This window comes from Hylobates moloch, unplaced genomic scaffold, assembly GCF_009828535.3.
Source record: "Hylobates moloch isolate HMO894 unplaced genomic scaffold, HMol_V3 SCAFFOLD_7, whole genome shotgun sequence".
Classification (NCBI taxonomy): domain Eukaryota; kingdom Metazoa; phylum Chordata; class Mammalia; order Primates; family Hylobatidae; genus Hylobates; species Hylobates moloch.
In genome coordinates this window covers 133,540,599-133,566,096 of record NW_026652282.1, presented here as the reverse complement: position 1 = coordinate 133,566,096, position 25,498 = coordinate 133,540,599, and the positions used below count along the sequence as shown (strand labels likewise).

The following is a 25,498-nucleotide window of genomic DNA, read 5'->3' as shown; positions in this document are numbered from 1 at the left end:
CTCAATTCAAAATATACAAAATTACAATAACCCAAACAGCATGATATTGGTATGAAAACAGACACATAGACCAATGGAACAGAATAGAGAACCCAGAAATAAATCCATATTTTATGACGTCAGCATAAAAACCAAAGACGTCATGATAAAAGAAAGTTACAGGACAATCTCCCTCATGAACACAGATTTTTTTGAATTTCTAAACAAAATATGAGCAAAACAAATCTAATAATTTATAAAAAGGATAGGCATCATGATAAAGTTGGGTTTATTCCAGAAATGCCAAGGTTAGTTTAGCACTAAAAAAATTATCCAGTGAATTTCTTGACATTAACATGATAAAAATAATGATTATAAAGTGTTTCAACCACAAAAAATGATAATTATATTATGTAATGTTTGTTAATTAGCTTGATTTTAATCATTCCACGATATAGATGTATATCAAAACATCATATTGCATCCCATAAATGTATACAATTATTTGTCAATTAAAAATAAAAGAAATACATCTATTCATGACTTTAGAAAATAACAGTTAGCAAAGTAGAAAATATGTGAATGACTTTAATCTAATGAATGATATCTACAATATTCCACAGCAAACCACATTGTAATGGTGAAATATTAGAAGCTTTCTATCTGAGATCAGGAATGATACAAGGATCCGTATTGTCACCATGACTATTCAGTAACGTCCTGGACTTCTTATCCCATGCAGTGACATAAGAAAAAGTAATGAAGGCCGGGCGCGGTGGCTCACGCTTGTAATCCCAGCACTATGGGAGGCCGAGGCGGGTGGATCCTGAGGTCAGGAGATCGAGACCACGGTGAAACCCCATCTCTACTAAAAATACAAAAAATTAGCCGGGCGTGGTGGCGGGCGCCTGTAGTCCCAGCTACTCGGAGAGGCTGAGGCGGGAGAATGGCGTGAACCCGGGAGGCAGAGCTTGCAGTGAGCCGAGATTGCGCCACTGCACTCCAGCCTGGGCGATGGAGCGAGACTCCGTCTCAAAAAAAAAAAAGAAAAAGTAATGAAAAATACAAGGGTTGTTAAAGAAAAAACAAAACTATTATTATTTGCAGGCAATATAATTATATGCAAAGGAAAGACAAAATAATCCATAGTTTTAAAAAGCTGGATATAAAATCAAAATCCAAAACTCAATTTAAGTTTTCATACAACAGCAAAAAACAGCTATTAAAATACCATTGACAGTAACATAAAAAATAGCAAATACATGGAAATGCATTAATAAGAGATATGTAAAATTTCTACACTAAAAACTATAAAACATTATATACACAAATTAAATAAAACCTTCATTGTACTGGCATAAAAACAGATACATAAACCAAAAGAACAGAATAGAGAGGCCAGAAATACACCCACATGTACATGGTCAACTACGCTTTGACAAGAGTGCAAAGAATACACAATGGAGAAAGGAGAGTCTCTTCAATAAATGGTGTTGGGAAAACTGGATATCCACATGCAAAAGAATGAAGTTGGGCCCTTTTCTTATATCAGATACAAAAAATTAACTTGAAATGGATTATAGACTTCAATCTAAAATCTAAAACCGTTTAGCCCCTAGAAGAAAATATAGGGGGAAAGCTCACTGACATTGGTATTGACAATGATATTTTGGATATGATTCCAAATGCACAGGCAAAAATAGCAAAAATAAACAAGCTGAGCTACATCAAACTAACAAGTGTCTGCTCAGCAAAGGAAACAATCAACAAAATGAAAAGGTAACCTAGAGAATGAGAGAAAATATTTGCAAATCATATAAAAGGGGTTAACAGTAAAAATATATAAGGAACTCACATAACTGAGTAGCAAAAAAACTAAATAACCTAATTTTAAAATGGGCAAAGATCCTAATAGACATTTCTCAAATGGACAACAGGTATACGAAAAAATGCTCGACATCATTAACCATCAGGGAAATGCAAATCAGAACCACACAAGGTATCAGGCCACACCTGTGAGGATGGCTAATATCAAAAAAGACAAGAAATACAAGTGTTGGGCAGCGTGTAGAGAAGAGAACCCTTGTACACTGTTGGTGGGAATGTAAATTGGTATAGCCATTATGGAAAACAGTATGGAGGTTCCTCAGAAAACTAAAAATATAACTACCTTATGATCCAGCAATCTCTCTTCTGGGTACATATCCAAAAGAAATGAAATCAGCATGTCAAAGAGATATTTGCCCTCCCGTGTTTATTGCAGCACTATTCACAATAGCTACAACATGTGATATGGTTTGGCCCTGTGTCCCCCACAAATCTCATGTTGAACTGTAATTCCCAATGTTGGAAGTAGGGCCTGGTGGGAGGTGATTGGATCATGGGGGTGGTTTCTAATGGTTTAGCACCATCCCGCTAGTGCTGTCTTGTGATAGAGCTCTCACAAGATCTGGTTGTTTGTTTAAAAGTGTGTAGCACCTCCCCCTTCGCTCTCTTCCTCCTGCTCCAGCCATGTAAGACATGCTTCCTTCCTCTTTGTCTTCCTCCATGATTGTAAGTTTCCTGAGGCCTCCCTAGCCATGCTTCCTGTACAGCCTGTGGAAATGTGAGTGAGTCAATTAAATCTCTTTTCTTTATAAATTACCCAAATTACCCAGTCTCAGGCAGTTCTTTTTTTTTTTTTTTGAGACGAAGTCTTGCTCTGTCACCCAGACTGGAGTGCAGTGGTGTGATCTCGGCTCACTGCAAACTCTGCCTCCCAGGTTCAAGCGATTCTCCTGCCTCAGCCTCCCGAGTAGCTGGGACCACAGGCGCCCACCACCACACTGGGTAATTTTTGTATTTTTAGTAGAGATGGGGTTCTACCATATTGGCCAGGCTGGTCTTGAACCTCTGACCTTGTGATCCGCCCACTCCCGCCTCCCAAAGTGCTGGGATTACAGTCTGAGCCACCGCACCCAGCCTCAGATGGTTCTTTAGTCCATTCTCAGTATGAGAATGGACTAATACAACATGTAGTCAATTTGTGTCCGTCACTGGATGAATGGATAAAGGATATAATGGATATAAAAAATGTGGTATATATTCAGAATGGAATATTACTTAGCCTTAAAAAGGAATGATATTCTGTCATTTGTGACAACATGGGTAAATCAGGATGAGATTATGTTCAGTGAAATGAGCTGGGCACAGAAAAAAAAATACTGCATGATTTCACTTATATGTGGAATCTAAAAAAGTCAAACTCATGGCAATAGTAAAATGGTGGTTGTCAGGGACTGGGGAATGCAGGTAAATGAGAATATGTTGGTCAAAAGGTACAAACTTTCAGTGATAAGTGAACAAGTCTGGGGGATCCAATGTACAGCATGGGTGGCCATGGATGTGTTAATTAGTTTGATTGTAATAATCAGTACATAATGCATATGCATATCAAATCATCATGTCCTGATGCATATGCATTCACACCTTGAATATATGCAATCTTTATTTGTCAATTAAATATTTTAAAATACAAAAATAAGACCTATATAAATGGAAGCATATTTCCTATTCACGGATTGGAAAATTCAACATTGAAAGATGTCAAATCTTCACAAACTGATCTACAGATCTGATGCAATCCTCCTCAAATCCCCAATATATTTATATATGTGTGTCTAGAACCTGACCAGCTGACTGTAAAATTGACCCTAGAATAGCCATTATATTCTTAAAGGCAGGAGGACTTGTCCTACTGGATATTAAGATAGAATGGTACAGTAATTAAGAGAGTGTGGTATTGGTGCAAGCTGGACAAGTAGGCTCCAAGGGATAGAAAGCAGAAAGGAGACTCAGACCCTCACGTACATGGGCACTTCATCTATGGCAGAGGGGGCGCTGGAGAGCCATGGGGACAGGACGGCCTTGCAGGGTCATCGGATGGAGATCCAGATGGACAAAAATGAACCTTGACCTCACTTTGCCACCATGTACCAACACAGATTCCAGGCAAATCTCAGTGGGAAAGGCAGAACAATAAACTTTATGCATTCCCTCTGCTTCATCAGAGCCATTTTGCTTCTAGGCACCACTGTTGTCTTGGTCTTTGTTTCATGGTCAAAACCTCTATTTTACTTAGTTTTAACCTTTGTTTGCCTTCATGTAAAAGAACACAACCTAACTGTTTTATGTTTGTGTTGAAATTTCAAATTATTTCAAGTTTTTGTTCTTCAATTTAAGACTTTTAATTCATTTTCATATGTTATTATTCTACTGGTTTTATTCATTTCACTTCCTAAAATCTGCTTAACCACTTTCATTTTTCCCCTTTTGTCAACTGTTCACGCATGTTAGCATATCCGGATCATTTGTGTAATCAGTATACACCTATTTCATAACGACTGTCAAAAGGAAGCAACATACGTAATGGTAACATCATTAGGGACATTAGGGAAGGTTTTTACTAGTGACTTAATTCTCAGTCAGAATGAGAGATTCGTACAATTTGAAAATAAATTTGCACTCCTTCCACTTTCCATAATTCCTTGAAAACATGGCCTAAATAAGTAGTGATGTGTGGGTGATTTATTTCAATGGAGAGAGAAAGAAAGAGAGAGAAGAAGAAGAAAGGAGAAAGACACAGAGATAGACAACTAGTTTTTGTGTTTGTCTGTGTATCTGAGACATACAGACTGATGTAAGAAAGAAGAGCAAAATGCTAAGGTTGGTTGGCTCATGGCAGAAAGATGAGGTGGCCCAGCAAAGCAGTAAAGAAGAGGTTACTGAAAAACCACAATGAATGGGCTTGAATTGGCTTTCACCAAACAGCTTCTGAAGGCCAGAGAGGCCCAGGTGGAAAGAAACAGGTGGAGGAAGATGGAATTGCAAGCAGAATTGCAAGATAACCTCGTGAGGATAAATGGCCTTATAGAAAAGGGCAAAAGAGGGCTGTGGGAGGGCCCTTTGTACAGCCACTTAGAATTTGGAAAGAACAAGTCTAGTGGGATGATGAATGAGGCTGATGGGATTGCTAAAAAATAGAAGGCAGTGATGGTCTGTGGTCTCAGGACTCTCTATGTATGTGAGAGAGAGGCAAAGAAGGGAATGGGACTGAGTTGAGACAAAAGACATCAACTTTTGTACCGAGTGGGTCCCTGAGTGACTCCAAAACCACTAGGAGCTCAGACTCAGGTGGGAAGCTTACCACTTGGGCAAGGACTTGCATGGGCAAGCCCATCACAAGGGACCAGGGTTCCAACCTATTGCAGCATCTATGGGGACCTAAATGTCTCTCCTGGTGGTCAGGCTCAAAGGAGGGGCGGGGGGATCCAGGAACAGAAGAGTGCTGCTTTCAGGGTATATGCTTCCGCCAAGGATCCAGCCCCATTAGAAGATCAGGCCAGCCTGAGCAAGGGACAAGCACATACGTACACAAGTACACACTACTGATGTGGCTTTTCACCAAGCTGCACACATCAAGGTAATTCTAACCCAGCCCCATCGGTTTGGTCCATTGGCATGACCTCACATGAACACAAAGAGTGAAGAGGAGCCAGGGTTTTCTTGGCACCTGAATCTTAGGACCCAACACTTACCTTTCCAGGTTCTCATGTTGTCTAAACCAGAGAGGGAGATTCTTCTTGGAACCAGAGTGCATTCTGGCTTCTTGCTGCCGCTGTGTGTACTCCACTCCTCTTGGTGCCGTTCAGACAGATGGCTTGGCTTAGGGGGGCGGGGAGGTGGAGTATTGGACATAATGTCTAGTTCTTTTGCTCCACAGGGTAAGGAACCTTGATTTTTATCTACCTGAATGGTGGAACTTAAGGAACTTTCCAGCAATGGTGAAGAAGACAAGTGGTCCCTGGGTGGCCCATTGATTTCTCTACTCCAGATCAGGGCAGCCTGAGGCCTCGAGGATGGCACCTCCTGAGCTCCACTGCCATGGCATGACGGGTGGACCAAATGACTGGAGGGGAGCGACTGCAGGCAGTCAACAAAAACATCATCAAATGAAGCCTGTTCCAATGAACGGTCTGAGTTTGACCAGCTATCACATCTGGTGGGTAGACTGGGGAAGAAAAGCATGTAAGTTGGACTAAAACGCAGCCATCCACCCACCACAAAACCAACGCTGCCCTCATTCCCATCTCCCCAGTACCACCTTGCTTGCTACTTGCATAGCCACATTCCCTCTACAACACTCAGTTACACCAACCCCTTGGTGTGGCAAAAGAAAAATGATTTGTTGATTTTTTCATCCTCTAAGCATCAGATACACATGAAAATGCAAGGCTAAAAGTGAAAACCACAATGCTGAAAAGCATGACTCATTCTGTTTAGTATACTACATGCTTCATCTTTCACAGTGGTTCATAGCAATCTGTTCCTGCCTTGACACTGGCAGGAAGAGAGGTGAGAGCAGACACACCCACTAGAAAATGCTACCACTAAATGGACTAATTTGGTGAAGCACACTGAACACATCTCAGCTACAGACTGCAAGAGGAGGCAGTGTGACTCTAGAGAGCATGCTAGCAGGCCCAGCTCAGTCACAGTCCTGGGCATAAGCATACCTGGTATGGTGCAGTCTTCCAGTCTCGCAGTTGGACAAAACCAGATAATCTGGAAGGAAGAGAAGCTCTGACTCACTTCTGGTTTCCTCAGTGGCTACGGCATTAGTGTTTGGGTCATCTGTTGGCAAAGAGGAGCTGGCAGCATGGGCGGTAAGAAGGGAGCTGGCAGAGGATGGCTGCAGGGAGGAGGGCGTGTAAGAGAGGCTCTCCATGGAATCTGCTGGAGAAATCATTTCCCAGGTTAATGTTTAAGAATGGCTATAACACACACTCAAAATTTCTCCAACAGCATCGAAGAAGCCAAACAGAAGATGCAAATCACAGCTGGTGTTTGTACTGATGGAGGAGACCATTTCCCCAAGCTATAAACAATGTCTGGGAAAGAAGGCCAGTGTTTCAAGAGCAAAGTGTTGAATCAATTAAGAGTAAAAAACCCAGCATTCTTGGCCTAAAAATCTGCAGTTAATCTACACACAGCTTCTTTATGGCCCTCAGCAGCAGCCCTGCCTCATTGTTTTTTCACTCAACAAACAAACATATATATATGCATAACAAGTACATGCATATAGTTATATATGTACTTGTGCATATATGTATATCCATACATGTTTATTATATAGGTATATGTCTATATAGAATAACTATTACATCTACCATGCGCCCAGAATGCCACTAACCCTCACAATACAGCCAAGACAAAGATCCTGCCCTTACTGAAGTTTAGATTCTAGCAGAGAAGACAGACAAATAACACATAGATAAAGAATCCTGTTCATCACTGTTATAAGTAAAAGGAAGGAAAGAAACACGGTGCTGTGGTGGCTGGAAAAGCCCATTTCTTTTTCTCAAGGAGCATAACATTCTCCCCATCACCTGAGAACATGGCCCTTAAGATGAATGTGAATCAGGAATACAATGAGAACTCCAGATCAGAAACAGCCAATGAAAAGCCTGCTTTTATTTCCCTTTTGAACCAAGTTAATAGTCCAAGATTCCTGAGTCAGGATGACCCAGAACTGCCTGGGTTCAAGTCCAGGCTCTACTACATAGCCATTACTACATGGCCTGCCTTCTCCAAGTTTCCTTTTCTATAAAGTGGAGATAATAATCACACATAGGCCATAGAACTGCTGTGGGGATGAGACGGGTTAATATACAAAAGCATTTCAACAGAGCTCCTGGCCAGAGTACACACACAATGTGTTGACTACTATATGGTTGCTGGAGACAGAACCAAACACTCTGTGAAAAGCCACAAGAAAGCCCTTTGGGTGTAATTCTCAGATGAAGAGGACCCTGCTCTTACGTGGTGCTGAAAACTCAGCGGGGGTGGGGGGGGGGGGGGGGGGGGGCGGGGAGGCGCTACAGAGAATGGAAAGGGTCATAGGTGAGTTTTCTGGCTTCCTCCAACTTCATGACGGGGCAAGCTCTCCAGTTTTGGCCTGGTGCCTTACTCATTCCTGGTGCTCTTGGGTTACTGGGAAGCATATTATGTATGTATGTTTTAGGATAACTCCCGGATAAGGAAAGAAACAGAGGAGACATATAACACAGTATATGACGATCTACCTAGTTAGGGCTAAAGGTGCAGAACAGGGTGGTAAGGAGCCAGCAGCAAGGCTGGAGAAGTTGGTCAGGGAGGCTCTGCTTGGTTTGCATAATGTCAGATTCTAGCCAGAACCTACTTAATGCTACTTTTCCAATTAAGTTTTGTCCATTGTACCAAGGATAAAGAACTTGCCATCACTTCATTTCCTTTTATTTGAGTGCTGCCAATGCTCAGCAATATTATTGAATAGCCTCACTTAATATGCTTCCCTGGTTCATGAAACGGAAAGGAATGTGTTCTCAGGAAGCACTCTCTTGTGCCTGTCCTGGAGGGAGATTCAACTCTGACTCTCCATTGCCACCTAGCGTTAGAGTGTGGATATTTCAGTGGCAGATGGTGGAAACCATGCAGTAACCCTTAAAATGTTGAAGCAACTATAGATTACAGGATTTAGGGGCAAACTTTTGTCGACTAGACTAAGAGGCTAAAAGAAGCCAGATTCAAAACCTCATATTTTGAGGAACAGGACATGTTGCAATAATGTCAGGGGCTCAACAACAAAATCCATGAAGGGAAGTGAATTGTAACCCTAGGTTACAATATACCTGGAAAATTACATAGGATGAGTTGTGTGTGTGTGCGTGTGTGCGTGTGGCAGAGACAGAGAGAGAGAGGGACTCTGGGGTACTCTTCATGGGTCAATTGCTCCCACTGCCCAGAAATGGCCCAGAGCAAACTGACAACTAATTTCCTCTGCAGAGAACTTGAGACATTTGGAGGTATCAGGAAATCTTTCTTGCCTACGATAAGTAGCCAAGTTCTCTCTTTCTACCATTTAGTGATGAACAACCCAATAGGCACCAGAAATGCTGGAGTTCCACAATATTTTGAAGTATGGCAATATTTGATATTTCTAGAAGGTCATGAGTGTCAGCATCATGGGAAGATACCTTCATCCACATTTGACTTTCACTGTGGCGGAATGAGAGCAAAGACATGAAGCGGTTTTAAAGCCATTAAAGTAACCTGCAATGCTCAGTGTGTGCATGGACTCTGCCTTCCCACATTTGGACTGGGTAAAAGAGGGCAATCTCCAGTATTGTATTTGGTAGGAAGAGTTCTGATATAAATTAGCCTGCCAAAACACCCTCAAGGAGGCAGGCTTGGCATCTTGAACTGTTTTTCTGCAGTAACCCCCCAGTCCTGGGATATCCCTTAGCACATGGGAGCCCCAACTCCGCTCTTACCTGCACCATCCTCCAGGTGGCCAAGATTGCAGACCTGACTGATGCTGTGCACCCACACCTGCATTTCTTGCTCAGTTTTGGCCACCAGGTAGAATGTACGGGAAGTAGTCTTGACAATGAACACGAAATTATTCTGAAATTCCTTCCGAACAAAGCTGGGGCCCACATGCTTCCACACTGCACACTCGCTGAGGTCTATCACCCGGATGGGCTTGCTGGAGTGCTTGTTCCTGTAGTACTCCAAGACATCGGGGTTGCCGCTCATGCGGCCTCGCCGGAGGACAAACCAGCGCTTGCGCCAGGCCTGCAGAAAGGCAATTCAATAAGGAGTTACTGGACCAATTTCTCTTGTTTCTCAGGCTATGCCAAGAACCCATGACATGACAAGGACAGCAGGAAGGAAGCAAATCAGCCACTCTAATGATGAAACGCTTTGTATTACAGGACTAGTGCCCATCTTCAAGTCCGCTTTATTGGATGATTTTAAGGATGAGTCAGGATTGGAGAGTCTAGTAATGGGATTCACACCCACAGTTTGAAAGGCCAGAATTATACAATCATTGAAATTGATGCAGCAAAGGAATGTAGTACAAATTTAACATATGCTCAAGCTTTAAAAGAATCTTAGCAATAAAGAACTAGAAGGAAGCTTTCTTACTATTATCTATCTATCTCAGTTCAAGAGCCAATATCATACATCAGATGAAAATCACAAATGCTCACCACTGCCCCAGTATCTTCTAACATTGTTATTTAAGTTCTACACAACTGGCCAAGAAGGAAAATCATACACATTGGAGAGGAGGAGAGAGGATTGCCAGTGTCTGAAGGTGACAAATTGTCTTCCATAAAACCCCCAATGATGATTAAAACACTAATAGAATTCTCAGACAATTAACTAGCTTGGCTAGTTATACTTCCTACGTAAGAGACCCTTGTCTAAGTGCTTTACTGTAATCCATTTAATCCCTAAAACTATACTATGGGAGGGGTAACTATTACTATCTCCATCTTATGTCTGATAAAATTGAGGTTCAGAGAGATTAAGTGATGTGACCAAGGTCACATAGCTAAACAACTGTAGGAATGAATTTGAACTCAGGTTGGGATGGAAGGATCGGTAATGGATGTGAAGTTAAAAAAAAAAGAGAGAGAGAGGAAGTGTAGCCAGCTCTTCAGAAACATCTGACTGTAAAGGGGGAAAGCTCTGAGGTCAAGGGGTTTTTTAAAGATGGAGACTCTTAGACATTCACCCCCTAAGTCACAGTGTTTCTCAACCAGAGATGGTATAATTCCTCTTGGGAGCATCTGAAAATATGTGGGTTTTGCTTGTTATAAAGGCTGGAGAGGGGGTGGGGGGTGGGGCATGACAGGATTGGCCTAAAGCTATCAGTGCCCCTGTTTTGAAACACTCTAAAAACAAAAAGGAATTTTCCTTAATGGATAGGAATCTTGGAAAGAGCCAAGCCTGGAGGTCAGATGAACAGGTAAAGCTCAGTCCATGCTCAGAAAAGAAAAGAGAATGATATTCCACAGAAACCAGTGCCAAGATATGACAGGTCTCTTTTTGTGCCCTGAGAACTACTGAGAATGACCTAGGGCTCCTTGGCTTCCCACTCACCATTGACTTAGAATGTTTGATGTAGACAGTACCATCTTGGCTCAGTACAAAGAAAGGGTGCAGATCTCTGGCCTGGGGAAAGAGGTATTTACAATTGACCAAAGCCCTAAGGAGTCTCCTGGATCTGTAAACCTCCCTGCCCTCTCATGGAGCCAGGGGGAAGGAAATGTTTGAGTTCCTTGTCTTCTTACATTTAGGTGCCCTTTGGTCATCGAAGGGCCAGACAGGCCAGCCTGCGTGGATAGCGTATCCTTACTTTCTGCGGTAGGGAACTATGGCATTAGCCCCAGTTGGGAATTGAGCACAGGGAAGGATGACAGGCTGACCGCAGGGAGATTTATAGCTCTGTGGTTTTCTCTCCCATGCGGTAGCATGTGTGACAGCAGGAAGTGTGGGGTTCTGCCAGGAGGTACAGCGACCCCTGGAACAGGAAGTCTTTTGTATCTCTAGCTTCATTTATGTGTGATACTTTTTAAGCCCACCAGCTTTGACCAAGAGGCCAGGGAAAAAGGAAAAGACACTACTTGGAGTATTCTCAGCTCCCTCCCTGCTCAGAGAACATGAATCTGAGATGGCAGAGAATCCAGAGAAGCACTGACCTCCAATTATGCCTTAGAATAAAAAGCCCTTCCAGGACTGTGGCAAGGGGCAGCAAGCAGAAGGAAGGCAGTCACTCCACGTCAGGTTGGGGCAGGTGAACCCTGGTTTGCTCCTGCCTTTACAGACAGTATAAAGCTTTGAGAAGAGGTCTGGCCATGAGTCAAACAAGGAGACAAACTCAGGAGACAAAGAACGTGGTGTGATTAAGTCCATGTTTTTAAGACAGGAAAAATAACAGCATGTTTGTATGCTCGTGGGGGTGACCCAAGAGGGAGAGAAAAATTGATTCAATAAATTCCTGTTGCAAAAACGTGGCACTGGATGGGAGTAGAGCCACTAAACATAAGACAGGGAGTTCAAGTCTTGCTGTGGGGTTTGAAAATGGGAAACCTGGGCTTCTGGCATCAACTGAGGCAAACAGGAACATAAGGCCTAGTCCAGGGAAGGGGCTCAGGGGATGAGAGAATGCTATGTGTGCCTGCTGAGGAAAGCTTTCATGGGGAGGGAGCATGGGGTGCTCCAAACTTTCCAAAAGCCACTTTGGTGGGGGAAATGTAAAGAGGAACTTTGTTGCACTTCCCAAAAATGATTCTAAAAGAGGAAGTCAAACTAAGCACAGGAACAAGTTTCACATTAACTGCTCTTAGTGTTATGGAGACAATAGATTTCTTATCTTTTAATAACAATATTGGAAGAGAAGTAACACCAAGAGTTTATTTGAGTGCCTACTCTGCACTGTGCATCCTGCTAGACAATGAAGCTAGAAAAGGGGATTAGAGCTGGTCCCTAAAAGACCTCACTCTCTAGCTGGGATAGGGAGAAGGGTAGAATTATGATATGGGTAGATTTCAACTCAGCGTAGTGAGCGGTCTAGCAGGAGAATGAACCAGGAGTGGTGGGAGTGCAATGGGAAGAGTGACATGAGGAAGTTTGGGCTTTATCCATTCGTTCAACAATTACCTGTTGATAGCCCACTAATATGCTGGACACTGTGCAGATACTGGGAAAGATGAAGTGAGCAAGCCACATGCCCTGCCATTCACAGTCTCATGGGTAACAAGGGAGTAGGCAGATGGATAAACAGACAATTGCAATCAGTGAGATAAGTGCTACGATAAGGCAAAACCAAGATGCTACCGGAACAAACAAAAGAGACATCTCTCTCAGATCAGTTGCCTGGGGAGGCTTCCGGGAAGAAGTGGTGACTAAGCTAAGGCTAAAGTGGGGCAGGAGGAAGCAGCATGCACAAAGGCATTGAGGTGGAAAGGCTCAAAACTTTGCGTAAGTAGTTCAGCAGGGCTGGAAGGCAGGCATGAGGGTGGAAAGGAAAAAGAACAGTCACACAGTAACTTAAATAGGATGTAGCATAGTCTTGATGCTGAATCATGCAAAATCGTCAGTGTGTCATCCCTTAGGTTTTTAAATCTCTACGTAAGAGTTGTGATTATGCAAAAACAGAAATGAGGTGTTCTTGGAGCTCTTTGCTAAGTAGGTAAAACCAGAGGCCACATATAGTTCTGTTCCACCAGGATTACAGGCTTCTGGAAAATGGAAGACATGTGACAAAGCCCCTGAAAGCAGTCAGTCTGCCAGCACTAAAGTGAAGCTTTTTACAGTGAAACAATGCCACAAGGAATGACGAGGGCCAGGTCAAAAGGACTTAGGGGCTAACCTGAAGAGGCTACCACTGGCCATATATGAAAGAATTTTTGCTTTCATAAATACAGTCATATGCTGCATGACATTATAGTAACAATGAACCACATATACAATGGTGGTCCTGTAAGATTTTTTTTTCAATCCTCCGAGACATCTGAGTCCCAAAAGATTTAATACCATATTTTTATTGTACCTTTTCTATGTTTAGATACACAAATACCTACCATTGTGTTATAATTGCCTACAGTATTCAATATAGTACCATACTGTACAGGTTTGCAGCCCAGAAGCAACAGGCTATACCATATAGCTTAGGTGTGTAGTAAGCTAGGTTTGTGTAAGTACACCCTGTGATGTTTGCAAAGTGACTAAATCACCTAATGACATATTTCTCAGAACATATCCCCATCATTGAATGATGCATGATTGTATAATAATTATAGTAGCTTGAAATCCATCAAATACACTTAAATCCATGAGTTCATTGTGATATTAGAAAAAGAATTTGTCATCTTCAGAGGATGTAAGGGAACTACTTCATTTCCTTGAAAACTACTTAAGTAAAAGGGAAGAATCAAGCATTATCCAACCTTTCCTCTGTGTGAGCTGTCCCACTTGGGTAGATGAAGGGAATGTCTCTTTATGAATGTATTCTGATCAGTAATGGAAAAGCAAATGACAAAATTAGAATATCCCCATTTTGCTAGCCCCAGTGAATTAACAGGTATAGCCATTAAGCATCAACAGCTGCTAACTTGGGAAAAGAAACAATCAGACATTCTGTGCCTTTGATAGCCTGATACGAGGGTGCAATCAGCAGAAGCCAGCCTGTGGAAAACCCTACAGGTCAAAAGCCCAGGTTCTTCGATGGATAAGTTATAAGAAAAAGAAAAGCACAGGAAAGGAAGCAATCAATAAAATGAAAAGGCAACCTATATACTGGGAAAAAATGTTTGCAAACTACATTAAGGGGTTAATATTCAAAATTTACAAAGAACTCTTACAACTCAATTGTGGAAAAAGAAACAATTAAAAAATGGGTGAAGGATCTGAACAGACATTTCTCCAATGAAGGTATAAAAATGTCTAGCAGGTATCTTAGTCCATTTTCTTTTGCCATAACAGAATATCTGAGGAGATTGGATAATTTATAACAATATTAGTTTATTTTGCTCATGGTTCTGGAGACTGGGAAGTCCAAAGGCATAGCACCAGCATCTGCTCAGCATCTGGTGAGGATCTGCTTGCTGTGTCACCCCACAGCAGAAGGCAGAAGGGCAAGCGAGTGCACGCAAGAGCAAGAGAGAGCTGAACTCACTTTTAGAACAAACCCACTCTCTCGAAAACAAACCCACTCCCTTGACACTGACATAAACCCATTCATGAGGGCTGACCTCATGACCTAATCACCTCTTAAAGTTCCCACCTCCCAACACTGTTACATTAGGGATTAAGTTTCCAACACACGAACTTTGGAGGACACATTCAAGTATAGCAACAGGTATATGAAAAGGTGCTCGACATCGCTAATCACCAAGGAAATGCAAATGAAAACCACAATGAGATATCACTTCATATTCATCAGAATGGCTATTATCAAAAAGACAAGTGATAACAAGTGTTGGTGAGGGTGTGGAGAAAAGGAAACCCTAGTATACTGTTGGTGGGAATGTAGATTCATACAACCCTTATGGAAAACACTATGGAGGTTCCTAAGGAAGTTGAAATTAGACCTACCACATGACCCAGCAGACCCTGACCCAGCAGACCCTCTTCTGAGTATAGACCCAAAGGAAGTGAAATCACTATCTCATAAAGATATCTGCACTCCCATGATCAGTGCAGCATTAATTTACAATGGCCAAGATATGGAAACATTCTAGGTATCTGTTGACAGATAAGTGGATAAAGATATTGTGGCATGTGCATTGCGTCACACTATGAAATATTATTCATCCTTAAAAAGGAAGGAGATCCTGCCATTTGCAAAGAGATAGATGGATCTAGAGGACATTATGGTAAGTGAAACAGGCCAGACACAGAAAGACAAATACTGAATGATCTCTCTTGCATGTGGGGGGAAAAGGGCAAATGTACTGTTGTATATTTATAAATATAAAAAAATAAAACTGGTTACCAGGGATAGATGGGAGGAAATGGGAAGAAGTAGGTCAAAGGATACAAAGTAGCAAATATGTAAGAGGAGCAAGTCTAGAGATCCAACCGGCAGCTAATGCAATTGTGAGATTATATGTTAATTTACTTCACTATAGTAACCATTTACTATCCATTGGTATCCTATAAGGTCATGTTGTAAACTCCAAATTATATACAGTAAAATTTATTTTTAAAAAGAAAAGAAAAATAAAGGGACAGAGGAGAGATCTATGGATTAAATAATACTTAAAAGACACATCAAAATGTTTAAATGTGCCTAGCAGATACTCATTTGAGTGATAAAAACATTAAAAATGCAAAGAAGATATTTCTATACATGTCAGGATGGTAGTTATTTATGGGGAGAAGAAGGAGGTTATGACTGAGAAGGACACATGGAGGGACTTCTGTTGTGGGTGGCAAAGTTCTATTTTTCAATACATTTGTTTTATGTGGTTTGCAATATTTGTGTTTTCTTTTCTTTTTTTTCTTTTTGACAGAGTTTTTTGCTCTTGTCGCCCAGGCTGGAGTGCAGTGGCGTGATCTCGGCTCACTGCAACCTCCACCTCCCAGCTTCAAGCGATTCTCCTGCCTCAGCCTCCCAAGTAGCTGGGATTACAGGCATGCACCACCATGCCCAGCTAATTTTTTGTATCTTTAGTAGAGATGGGGTTTCGCCATGTTGATCAGGCTGGTCTCAAACTCCTGACCTCAGGTGACCTGCCTGCCTCAGCCTCCCAAAGTGCTGGGATTACACGCGTGAACCACCGTGCCCAGCCTTGTGTTTTCTTTTACGACAAAAAAATCTTAAAACAATTCCTCTGTACAGGGCACATTTGTGGATTCATTCAATCAATATTTACCGAGTGTCCACTCTGTGTCAGACACTGTGCATGTAAAGAAAAAGGGAGCTATGTTTATCAGGCAGTTCGTAAGCTCACAGGATGAGGAAGGAAAGCAGAGGTTTATGCTCAATGTCCAGCATCAACTACCAGATGTGAGGAGGGGGAGTCAGAGTATAAATAAGAGATAAGTGGAGGGGTCTGAACCTAAGAAGTTCAGAGATGGGTCAGGAGGTAAAGAGTACAAAAGATGATGGTGAACACTTCAGAATAGAGGGTGTGAGGATGTTAGGACCTGAGGGCTGCCCTCTCTTCTTACTGAGATGTTTGCATTTTATGGAAACATAAAATTGCAGGCTTGCTGGCTTCAAGTAGCTGCACTGGACTTCACCTTCTCCCCTCAGGCCTTCTCTGCTGGGTAGGTCACGAGCAGCTTGGGAAGCCAAGATGGAAAAGGGTGAGGTCAAGAGTTCAGGATAGACTGTGAAGATGAGCCCGGGTCAAGAGGATATAGAAAGCAGAATCACTATGCAAACAAGTATCCACAACAGTAACTTAGAGAAACGGAGTACAAAAATGGGCAGGGGGGAGGCACTGAATTGAAAGTCAGGAGATCTGAATTTGAATTCTGATTCTACTTTCTGTGTGACTTTGAGCACACGATACTTGAGTAACTCAACTTCTGCAAACCTCAGTCCTGTCATCTGTAAATGGAAATAGTAAACCCTGCCCTGTCATCCTTATGGTATGATTGTAGTGAACCAATGAGAAACAATGGCAAAACATTATCAATGTAAAAGTAACTTATAAAATGACAATATGGGCTGGGTGTGCTGGCTCACGCCTGTTATCCCAGCAGTTTGGGAGACCAAGACGGGTGGATCACTTGAAGTCTGGAATTCGAGACCAGCCTGACCAACATGGTGAAACCTTGTCTCTACTAAAAATACACAAATTAGCCAGGTGTGATGGCACGCACCTGTAATCCCAACTACTCAGGAGGCTGAGGCAGAATTGCTTGAACCCAGTATGTGGAGGTTGCAGTCAGCCGAGATTGGGCCACTGCACTCTAGCCTGGGCAACAGAGTGAGACTTCATCTTAAATAAATAAATAAATAAAAATAAAAATAAAAATAAAGTGACAGTGTTACTGTTGGCCCCCAGGGCTCATGGCATCACTTGCCTTGGGGAAACTGCTTCTCCCCTTCTGGAGCCCATGTCTCCATACTATACAATGATGAGCTCTGAGGGCTTTTCCAGCTCTGACCATCAAAAGATCCACTTCCCATCAGCCTTTCCTGCCACAGCAACCAAGCTGACTCATTACCACCGACCAGTATCATCTCTAACAACAAAACCCTGCAATATCCTGTAACCTTGTGGAAAGGTGTTTGTGCTCATTTCTAGTCTCCTCCAGGAAGGTGTGTTTAGGTCACAGGCTTGTTAGTTTTCATAAAATTGTTAGAGAACAGTTTAATCCCATTCTTCTGAGAATAAAAGCTACACATTGTTCTCATCTTAAAACAATTCAACTTGCTGATTACATAGTTAACAAACATCTCCAAGTTTGTTTCTTAATGGAGTGAACAAAGGTGTGAGTACCTGCAAGGCTGAAGTGGGTCCTATGCAATGGCAGGTGCCACCGCCCCCCCCCCCCCCCAAATTCATATGTTAAACTCCTAAGCCCCCAGTATCCCGGAATATAAACTTATATGGAAATAGTCTTTAGCAAGTTAAAGTGGGGTCATAATCAAATATGACTGGTGTCTTCATAAAAAGGGGAAATTGGAACACAGAGATGCATAGAAGGAAGACTGTGAAAAGACACGGAGAGAAGATGGCCATCTACAACTCAAGGAGAGAAGCCTGGAACACATCCTTCCCTCACAGCCTTGAGAAGGAACCAAATCTACTGACAGCTTAATTTCAGATGTCCAGCCTCCAGAACCGTGAGACTATAATGCTCCTCTCTTGTCTAAGCCACCCAGTCTGTGGTACTTTGTTACAGCAGCCCTGGGAAACTAATACACTCTGCAACCTTTATTATGCATCTGAATCACCTGGAAGGACTTCCACTTCCAGCCACATTAGTGTACTGGACACTGAACTTGCCCCCTACCCATAAAACCAATTAGAAAACTAGACCAAATAAATACATGAAATAGACATTAGATGGCAGTCAGTGCAGAGCTATGGCCTCTATAAAAAGGAAAGCAAAAGAGGTGAGTCCCTGATCACCCTGGCTTTCATCCTGTAAGCACTTTCTCAACCATGGCTATCTCACAGAGTTGAGAAAGCAGAGATCGGAATTCTGGGTGGTTGAGGTGGCTAGAATTTGCAGGACAAAGGACCACAGAGAACACAGCTATGTAGAGAAAGAGCTCTACAAATCTACATAGGTGTTTCCCCATGAGACTTTGGCTGAATACTAACATTCATGTGTGTGGAGTGAAACCCCATGAGGTGCATCCTAACACAACTACTGAAGACTCCCAATCTAAACAACTGCCAGAGCTCACACAGGGCTGGGACATGTTTGAGTGCTGATCAGCCATAATGGAGAGACCTGGAACATTCAGTAGAGACTCAAAGAAAGGCCACACCTTAGAAGCAGGAGTAAGGCCAAACTAGCCCTAGAGTACAGGCTGCTCTAGACTTGCCCTAAGAAAGCTTAAAAAGAAGGCTTGGAATGATCAAGTTCATCAGCAAGTTAATGAATTGCTGGCCAAAACAAAATTCAACACTCTAAGGAAAGACAAAAGCAGACACTCAACAATATAATATTTACAATGAAAACATCCAAGAAATTACTAAATATGCAAAGAAGCATAAAAATATGACTCACAACCAAAGGAAAAATCAGTCAATAGAAAGAAACCTAGAAATAACAGAGATTATAGAATAAGCAGACAACTTTAAAACAGCTATTATAACATTTGAGATTTAAAGGAAAATACGAACATAATGAGAGAAATGGAAGTTACAGACAAGAAAAAAATGGAACATGTGTAGGTAAAAAATACAATATCTGAAACAAAAAAATACACTAGATGGGCATAATAATATCTTAGACTCTGAAGAAGTGATCATCAAACCTGAAGCACAGATAGAAGAGCCTGGGAAGAGAGGAATAACCAGAATCCCCCAGAGAGCTGTTAAAAACGCACATTCCTGGACCTCACCTCCAGAGATCCTAAGTCACCAGGCCTGACTTGGTGCAGAGGTGCAGATCACGATGCATAAAAGTAAGCGGCCACAAATGAAAATAAAAGAGGCTTCATCCAGTCTCATTTCCCTTAACTACCATCTATTTGATGATGGTTTACAAAATTATGTTTCCAATCTGGATCTTTCCCATGAACTTCAGACCCAACAGTCAACCATCTAACTGACATCTCCACTTACATATCTAAGAGGTCTGTCAAACTTAACATGGCAGCTTTTATTTCATGGCCACTTAACCCTCTCCTCTCCCAGCCTCTCAATACCTCCCAATGGTACCACCATCCTTCCATTTTCTAAATACAAAAACTTTGGAGTGATCTTTGCTTCCACTCTCCACATCCAAACCACTAGTGAGTTCTGTTGACTCTACTTTCAAAACATTCCAAATCAATCCACTTCTCTCCATGCACCACCCCTGCCCCACAACCACTCTAGTCCAAGTCATCATTGTCTCTCACCTGGGTAATTGAAATAGCCTCTTGTCTTCCCACATCCACTCTCAAGTCCCCCCATAAATTCATTCTTAACAAAGAAGTCAATAACATTTTAAAATCATAAATCAGATCATGTTGTTCCCTTGGTTAGCACCCTCCAAAGGATTCCCAATATATTAATACCAAAACCCAAACTCTTTCACATAGCCTGGAACGTCCCACATGAACTGGCTCTGCCTGTCTCTCCCACTTCACATCTCAGCCACTCTCTTGCTCTTCCACACTGGTCTTTTTGCTGTTCCTGAACATGTAGAATCTCCTCTCCATCTTGGGGCTTTGCCTTACTTGTTCCTTCTTCATGGAATATTCTGTCACACAGATCTTTGCATGGCTGTCATGCAGATCTCTGCTTCCTGTCATTGAGACCTGAACTTAATTGTCATCTCTCAGAGAGACCCTCTCTGATCATCCATATTGAAGTGGCCAACCACAGTCATTCTCTGCCTCCACCACTAGAATGTGAGCTCCCGGACAGTAGAGGCTTTGTCAGTCTTGATCACTGTTTTATCCTCTGGGCCTAGTAGTGCCTGGCACAGGATAGTTGCTCAGTATATACTTGTTGAACGAATGAATTGCACATGTGATTTCATGATATCATGGACCTAGGTTTAAAACACTACTCTTGAGCAACAAGACTAGTACTGTAGTTTATAGCAAACCTAATCACCAGAATTTACTCATCACATATTTATATGCTAGAAGCTGGAGATGTTAACAGTGAACCAGATAGACACAGTCTCCAAGCTGGAACTTAGGCTGTCAGGCAAGGCATCATACCAGAGTTTTAACTCAAAACCAGCAAATACTCTATCCAGATATTGCAGCATGTTGCTCAGGATTAAACTGAACAACGAACAAGGCTTAGAAGTTTGGACACATTCCTCCTGCACTCAATTCTACTTGCACAGTAAAATAAACCTGGCTGGGTTATCGCAAGTTTCACTTCTTTGGCTCCAGAATTTACTCCAATAAAATTGAAGTGGCCCGCCTGGATTGTATCCATTGTCAAAAGACACAGAAATGAACTGAGAAACATCCTGAAAGTCTCTGAGGCTGTAAAGAGACACCTCTGATTTAAACTACTTTTCTGGTGAGAGTGATTATTGTCCCTTTGTTTCAGCAGAATTGGCCCTCTGCCCCCTCTGCAGTGGTGAAATCCCAAAGCTATGAAATCATTTCCTTCACATGTGCACAGGAGGGGTCAGCAACCTGCCTTCAGAGCCAGGCTTTCCAACTCAGGCTGAGGGAGGAGAAGCTATATCTATCTGCATTTGGAGCTCTATGTTTTGATCCTTCAATACTGCTGTCATTTCAGCAATGACACTTTTTGACTGAACCTGCCAAAAGGAATTGTGTGGGCCTCTTCCCCTCCTGACCCATGGACGTGCTTCATACTGTCCTGGCCAAGAGCGTCTGGAGCGCCAGGATTTTGGTGCTCAGATTCTGATTGCTCTGATTGCTTACAGGTGTTGGTCTCCTTCTGCGCTGCTTTTTCAGTGGCCTTATTCACCAGGTATAGGAGATGCCTCAGATTAAAAGGCAACAAGGAGAAAAAAAATGTTGCTAAGAACCTACCTGAACCAACTGTGAAAGGCTTTCAAGTTGAATGTAAATTGATGAGACGTTGGAAATGGAACTAACTTGGGGAGCAGTTGGAGTTACAGATAGAACACAGAAATCCTGGAAACCAAGCCACACCCAGTAAACAGCAACTGGCTCCAACTTTCCCTGGGATCTTAGCCTGTGCTGGCCTAAACTGTATGCTCTGTGAAGGCAAGGATGTTGCCCATCTTGGTCCCTAAAGTACCTCCAACATCTTTAAGAGTCTTGGCATACAATACATACTCAATGTGTTGTTGTGGACAGCATGACTGACTAAAGTATGGCTATAAAGGGGCAACACAAGGGATCTTTGTGATGGAACAGTTCAGTATTGGTTTCAGTGGTGGGTACATGACTCCACACAGGTGATGAAATCACACAGAGCTACACATGCACACACATGCACGTGTAAGGGGTGACATCTACAGCTGCTCTTAGAGGGTATCAATGTCATTTGCTGGTTGTGAGACCGAACTAGAATTATGCTAGATGGCGACACTGAGGGAACTGGGGGAAAAGGTGCACTGGTTTCCTGGACATTTCTTGACAACTTCCTGTGAATCTAGTGATTTCAAAATAGTAAGTTTACAAAAAGACACTCAATCCAAAGGAAATTTTAAAAGTGCAGAAAAAGAAACCTAGAAAAGATAGGGCAAATAAAAAGCACAATAAGATGCTTGACTTCAATCCAAAGGCACCCATAATTACTTTAAATGTAAATGGACTCAATGCTCTTGTGAAAAGACATTTATCCCATGCCTACTGTGAACCAAGCCCGGTGATGTGTGCAAGGGAAACAGCGAAGAGTACGACCCAGGCCCTGCTCCTATGATGCTTGGTGCAATGAACCAAGAACTGGGCCAAATGCTGTTAATGAGTGCCACCTGGATGAGTTCGTAACTGCCAGAGGTTTGGAGTGACGAAAGATGAAGCTAGAGATGTGGCTGTAGCAGACAAGTTGCAAGGAGAATTAACAGGACTGGGTCACCAAATGCATGTGGGCCACCAGGGAGAGGGAAGGATTCAGACTGAATCACAGGGTTCTGGTTTGCAATTAGCAGATAATAGAATTGTGTAACATGCTATCAAGGCCTCATGGAACAAGGGCAAATGAGCTTTCACTGATGACATTTCTTTCTCCTACAAGTTTTTATCAATTGACATTCCTAATCTCGTGCAGTGGTCAAGGCAGCTACTACCCTAATTTTCCAGAAAAAGAAACTGGTACTCAGACAGATGAAGTGGCTTGCTCACTGAGTAACAGTGAATCTGAACCCATGGCTCCCCTATTCAGTGTTCAACAACATTGTTTCGAATTATTTGAAATTAAAGAAGAGAGAAAACAGAGCCACAGTAAGGAGAGGGTATGTGCCCATTCAAGTTGGTTGATGACCCTTCAAGATAGCTTAGAACTTTACCAGGCAAGTTTTCAAGCTGGTTGCTCCTGCCACACTCTGCAGTTTGCTGTGGGGGTATCTGGAGGAAAACAGTCATGTGCTAGAGCACTTTGGGCACTGTTCTATCACATGGAACTGTCAAAGTTATTTCCTCTGATTTAGCTCTGTATTGCAAAGTTGGATATTTCTGTCCCTTCATGTGCAAACATTCTTTGGAGTCCAGAAGACACAGAGGAAAAGAAGGAAAGAGGAATAAGACTTGCTCTTGTCTGATTTACTGACTTTTCATTTCCTTTGACACCCTTCCTCACCCCTGTTCCTCTGACTAAGGACAACTTTCCCCTGCCGTGTTTTTCTTGTTCTTGTGTTGCTATTGACATATACTTAGTAGATTCTAGTTACTGTTTAGAAAATTTAACAACTCAATTACTGACTGCCACTTGCAAGGCCCCCAGGAATCTTGGATGTGGTCCCAGAACATGAAATGAAATAAAGCATTTGGTAACAACTTAGAGATTTCTGGTAACTTCCCAAGACCTGCTCCTCTAAGCTGATCTCCCGTTCTCTGCCCAGTAGCTACACCTTGAACGCACTCACGAGGCTGGGGGTGTTTATGTGTTGCAAAAGGTAAGCATCATTAAAGAAACAGAAATCTGGTTAATTTTCTATTTTCTGCTGAGCTTGACTCAAGAGGGGCCACAAAGGTTGGGAGTTTCCAGGAGCAGGTTACACACTTCTCCTCTCTATCCTGGCTCAATGCCACTAGCCCTGGGATTGCTGGTGACCTTTCAGCCTGATGGCCTGTAACCTTCTGCTCCCTGCCAGATAGAGTTGGGACTTGTCCAAGGCGTGGAATAACTTCCTGTGATTGTCCTGAAGATGGCCTGGCCCACAGGATCTGCTTCCATAGCTTGTCAACAGAAGCAGAAAAGTCCTGCATCTCTACAGTATGGCGGGCCTTGGAAGGAAGAATCCTGAGGAGAAATGTTCAGCAAAGATAAGCATGCCAAGAGGGCTGTGTTCAAGTACAGCCACACTACATGACATGGACTTGACCTTCCTCATGTATTGTCAACCAAAGTGCCACTGAATATCCTGGCTAGTTTCTCATTATTTCTTGTGCGGCAGAATCTTTGAGGTCATTAAGACCAGCTAATCAAATTTGCAAGTGTTTACAAACCTGGGAGGGTCACTAATATGTTAGGTCAGGGTCAGGATGCAAAATTGCGGGTTGAAACAATGGGCCAAAACCAACTCAGGAATAAAGTTATTTTAAACTCTGGTAAGTTCTGTGATACAGTAAGTGCAGTGGAGGAAATCAAGTCTGGATGGAGAATCAAGGAAGGTGCAACATAGAGGAAGTGACGGCGCAGCTGAACTCACCAGTTGTGTGAGACCATTGTGGTTGAGGGGAGGCTCTTCTAAGCAGAGGTACTTGCAAAATCTTAAGAATAACTCCAAAGTGTTAGGTATAATTAGTGGTGATGGTTACACAACATTATGAAGGTACAGTAGTTAATGCCACTGAACTGTCCCCTTACACATGGTTAAAATGGTCAATATTATGTTATGTATCTTTTCCCACAAGAAAAGTAATGAAAAATGTTACCCTCACACCCACGGGCATTCCCTAGGGACATTCCCCATGGCCCAAGCTGAGTGCACAGGGATTTTCTCTAAGGAGTCCATTAACAATGAGAAGATATCAGTACCAGAGTCACAGACAAACATGAAGTAATGCAGATCCCTCAAAATATGCAGTAGCAATATTAATAGCTAACATGTATATCCCAGGAATTATTCTAAATGCTTTAAATTAAATTAAATCATTTGACACTCACATAGACCCCATGTGAATTAACACTCTTTTGAGGGCATTCTGAGGCACAGAGAGGTCGAGCAAGTTGCAGTCGGGCAAGAGCGAATATGTAGCAGAGGTGGCCATGAAATCAGACTGTCTGCTTCGGTCTGGTTCCTAATCACAGACTACGTGTGATGTCGAGAAGCTGTTATCCGCTGACTAGAGCTATGTAGGTCAAAGAGCTTAGCACATCAGCAGAGTGGGCAGTGGGTGAGGAGTCAAAGAGGAACCTCATTCTACATGAAGAAAAGCATGAGCTGAATGACTGGGATTGTGGAAGAGTGTGTATTCAGGTTAAAAACTCTAGGAGAGGAGAAAAATACAACATCATTTTGTAAAAATGAGCTCATAGTCTAGCAAGAGGTCCTCCTATTTTTTTTTTCCTAAAATACATGAATTTGGAAAGCATTCAGAAAACCTTGTATCTTGTGTTATTGGACATAATATAATCTGACGTTTAATACTGAAGAAAGTCTTTCTCAAATGTCCCAACAGTGCCTGGCGCCTAACAGGGACTCAGTAAATCTTGTTGAATTAATTAATGAATCGCTATCTCATTCTATATATAATAAAAATAAATTCTTCCTGGATTAAACATTTACATTGAAATAAAGAAACTGACAGTACTGAAAAAATAGAGGTGGACACTTACGTAATACTGGCAGCTGGGAAGGCTTTCTGACCATATATGAATTCCTAAAAAGTAGAAAT

General features: G+C 42.3%; 1 protein-coding gene across 2 annotated transcripts in view; it reads right to left on the bottom strand.

Moving 5' to 3' along the window:
• Window positions 1-25,498, bottom strand: part of GAB3 (GRB2 associated binding protein 3) — a 69,748-nt gene that overhangs the window by 26,098 nt on the left and 18,152 nt on the right. The window contains exons 2-4 of one of the 2 annotated variants that reach the window (XM_032757845.2): window positions 9,330-9,633; window positions 6,534-6,753; window positions 5,556-6,028 (exon numbers count right to left, since the gene is read on the bottom strand). In XM_032757845.2, coding sequence (XP_032613736.1) covers window positions 5,556-6,028; window positions 6,534-6,753; window positions 9,330-9,633 — 997 coding nt within the window. The remainder of the gene's footprint in view (window positions 1-5,555; window positions 6,029-6,533; window positions 6,754-9,329; window positions 9,634-25,498) is intronic. The other variant, XM_032757846.2, reaches the window with a different exon arrangement.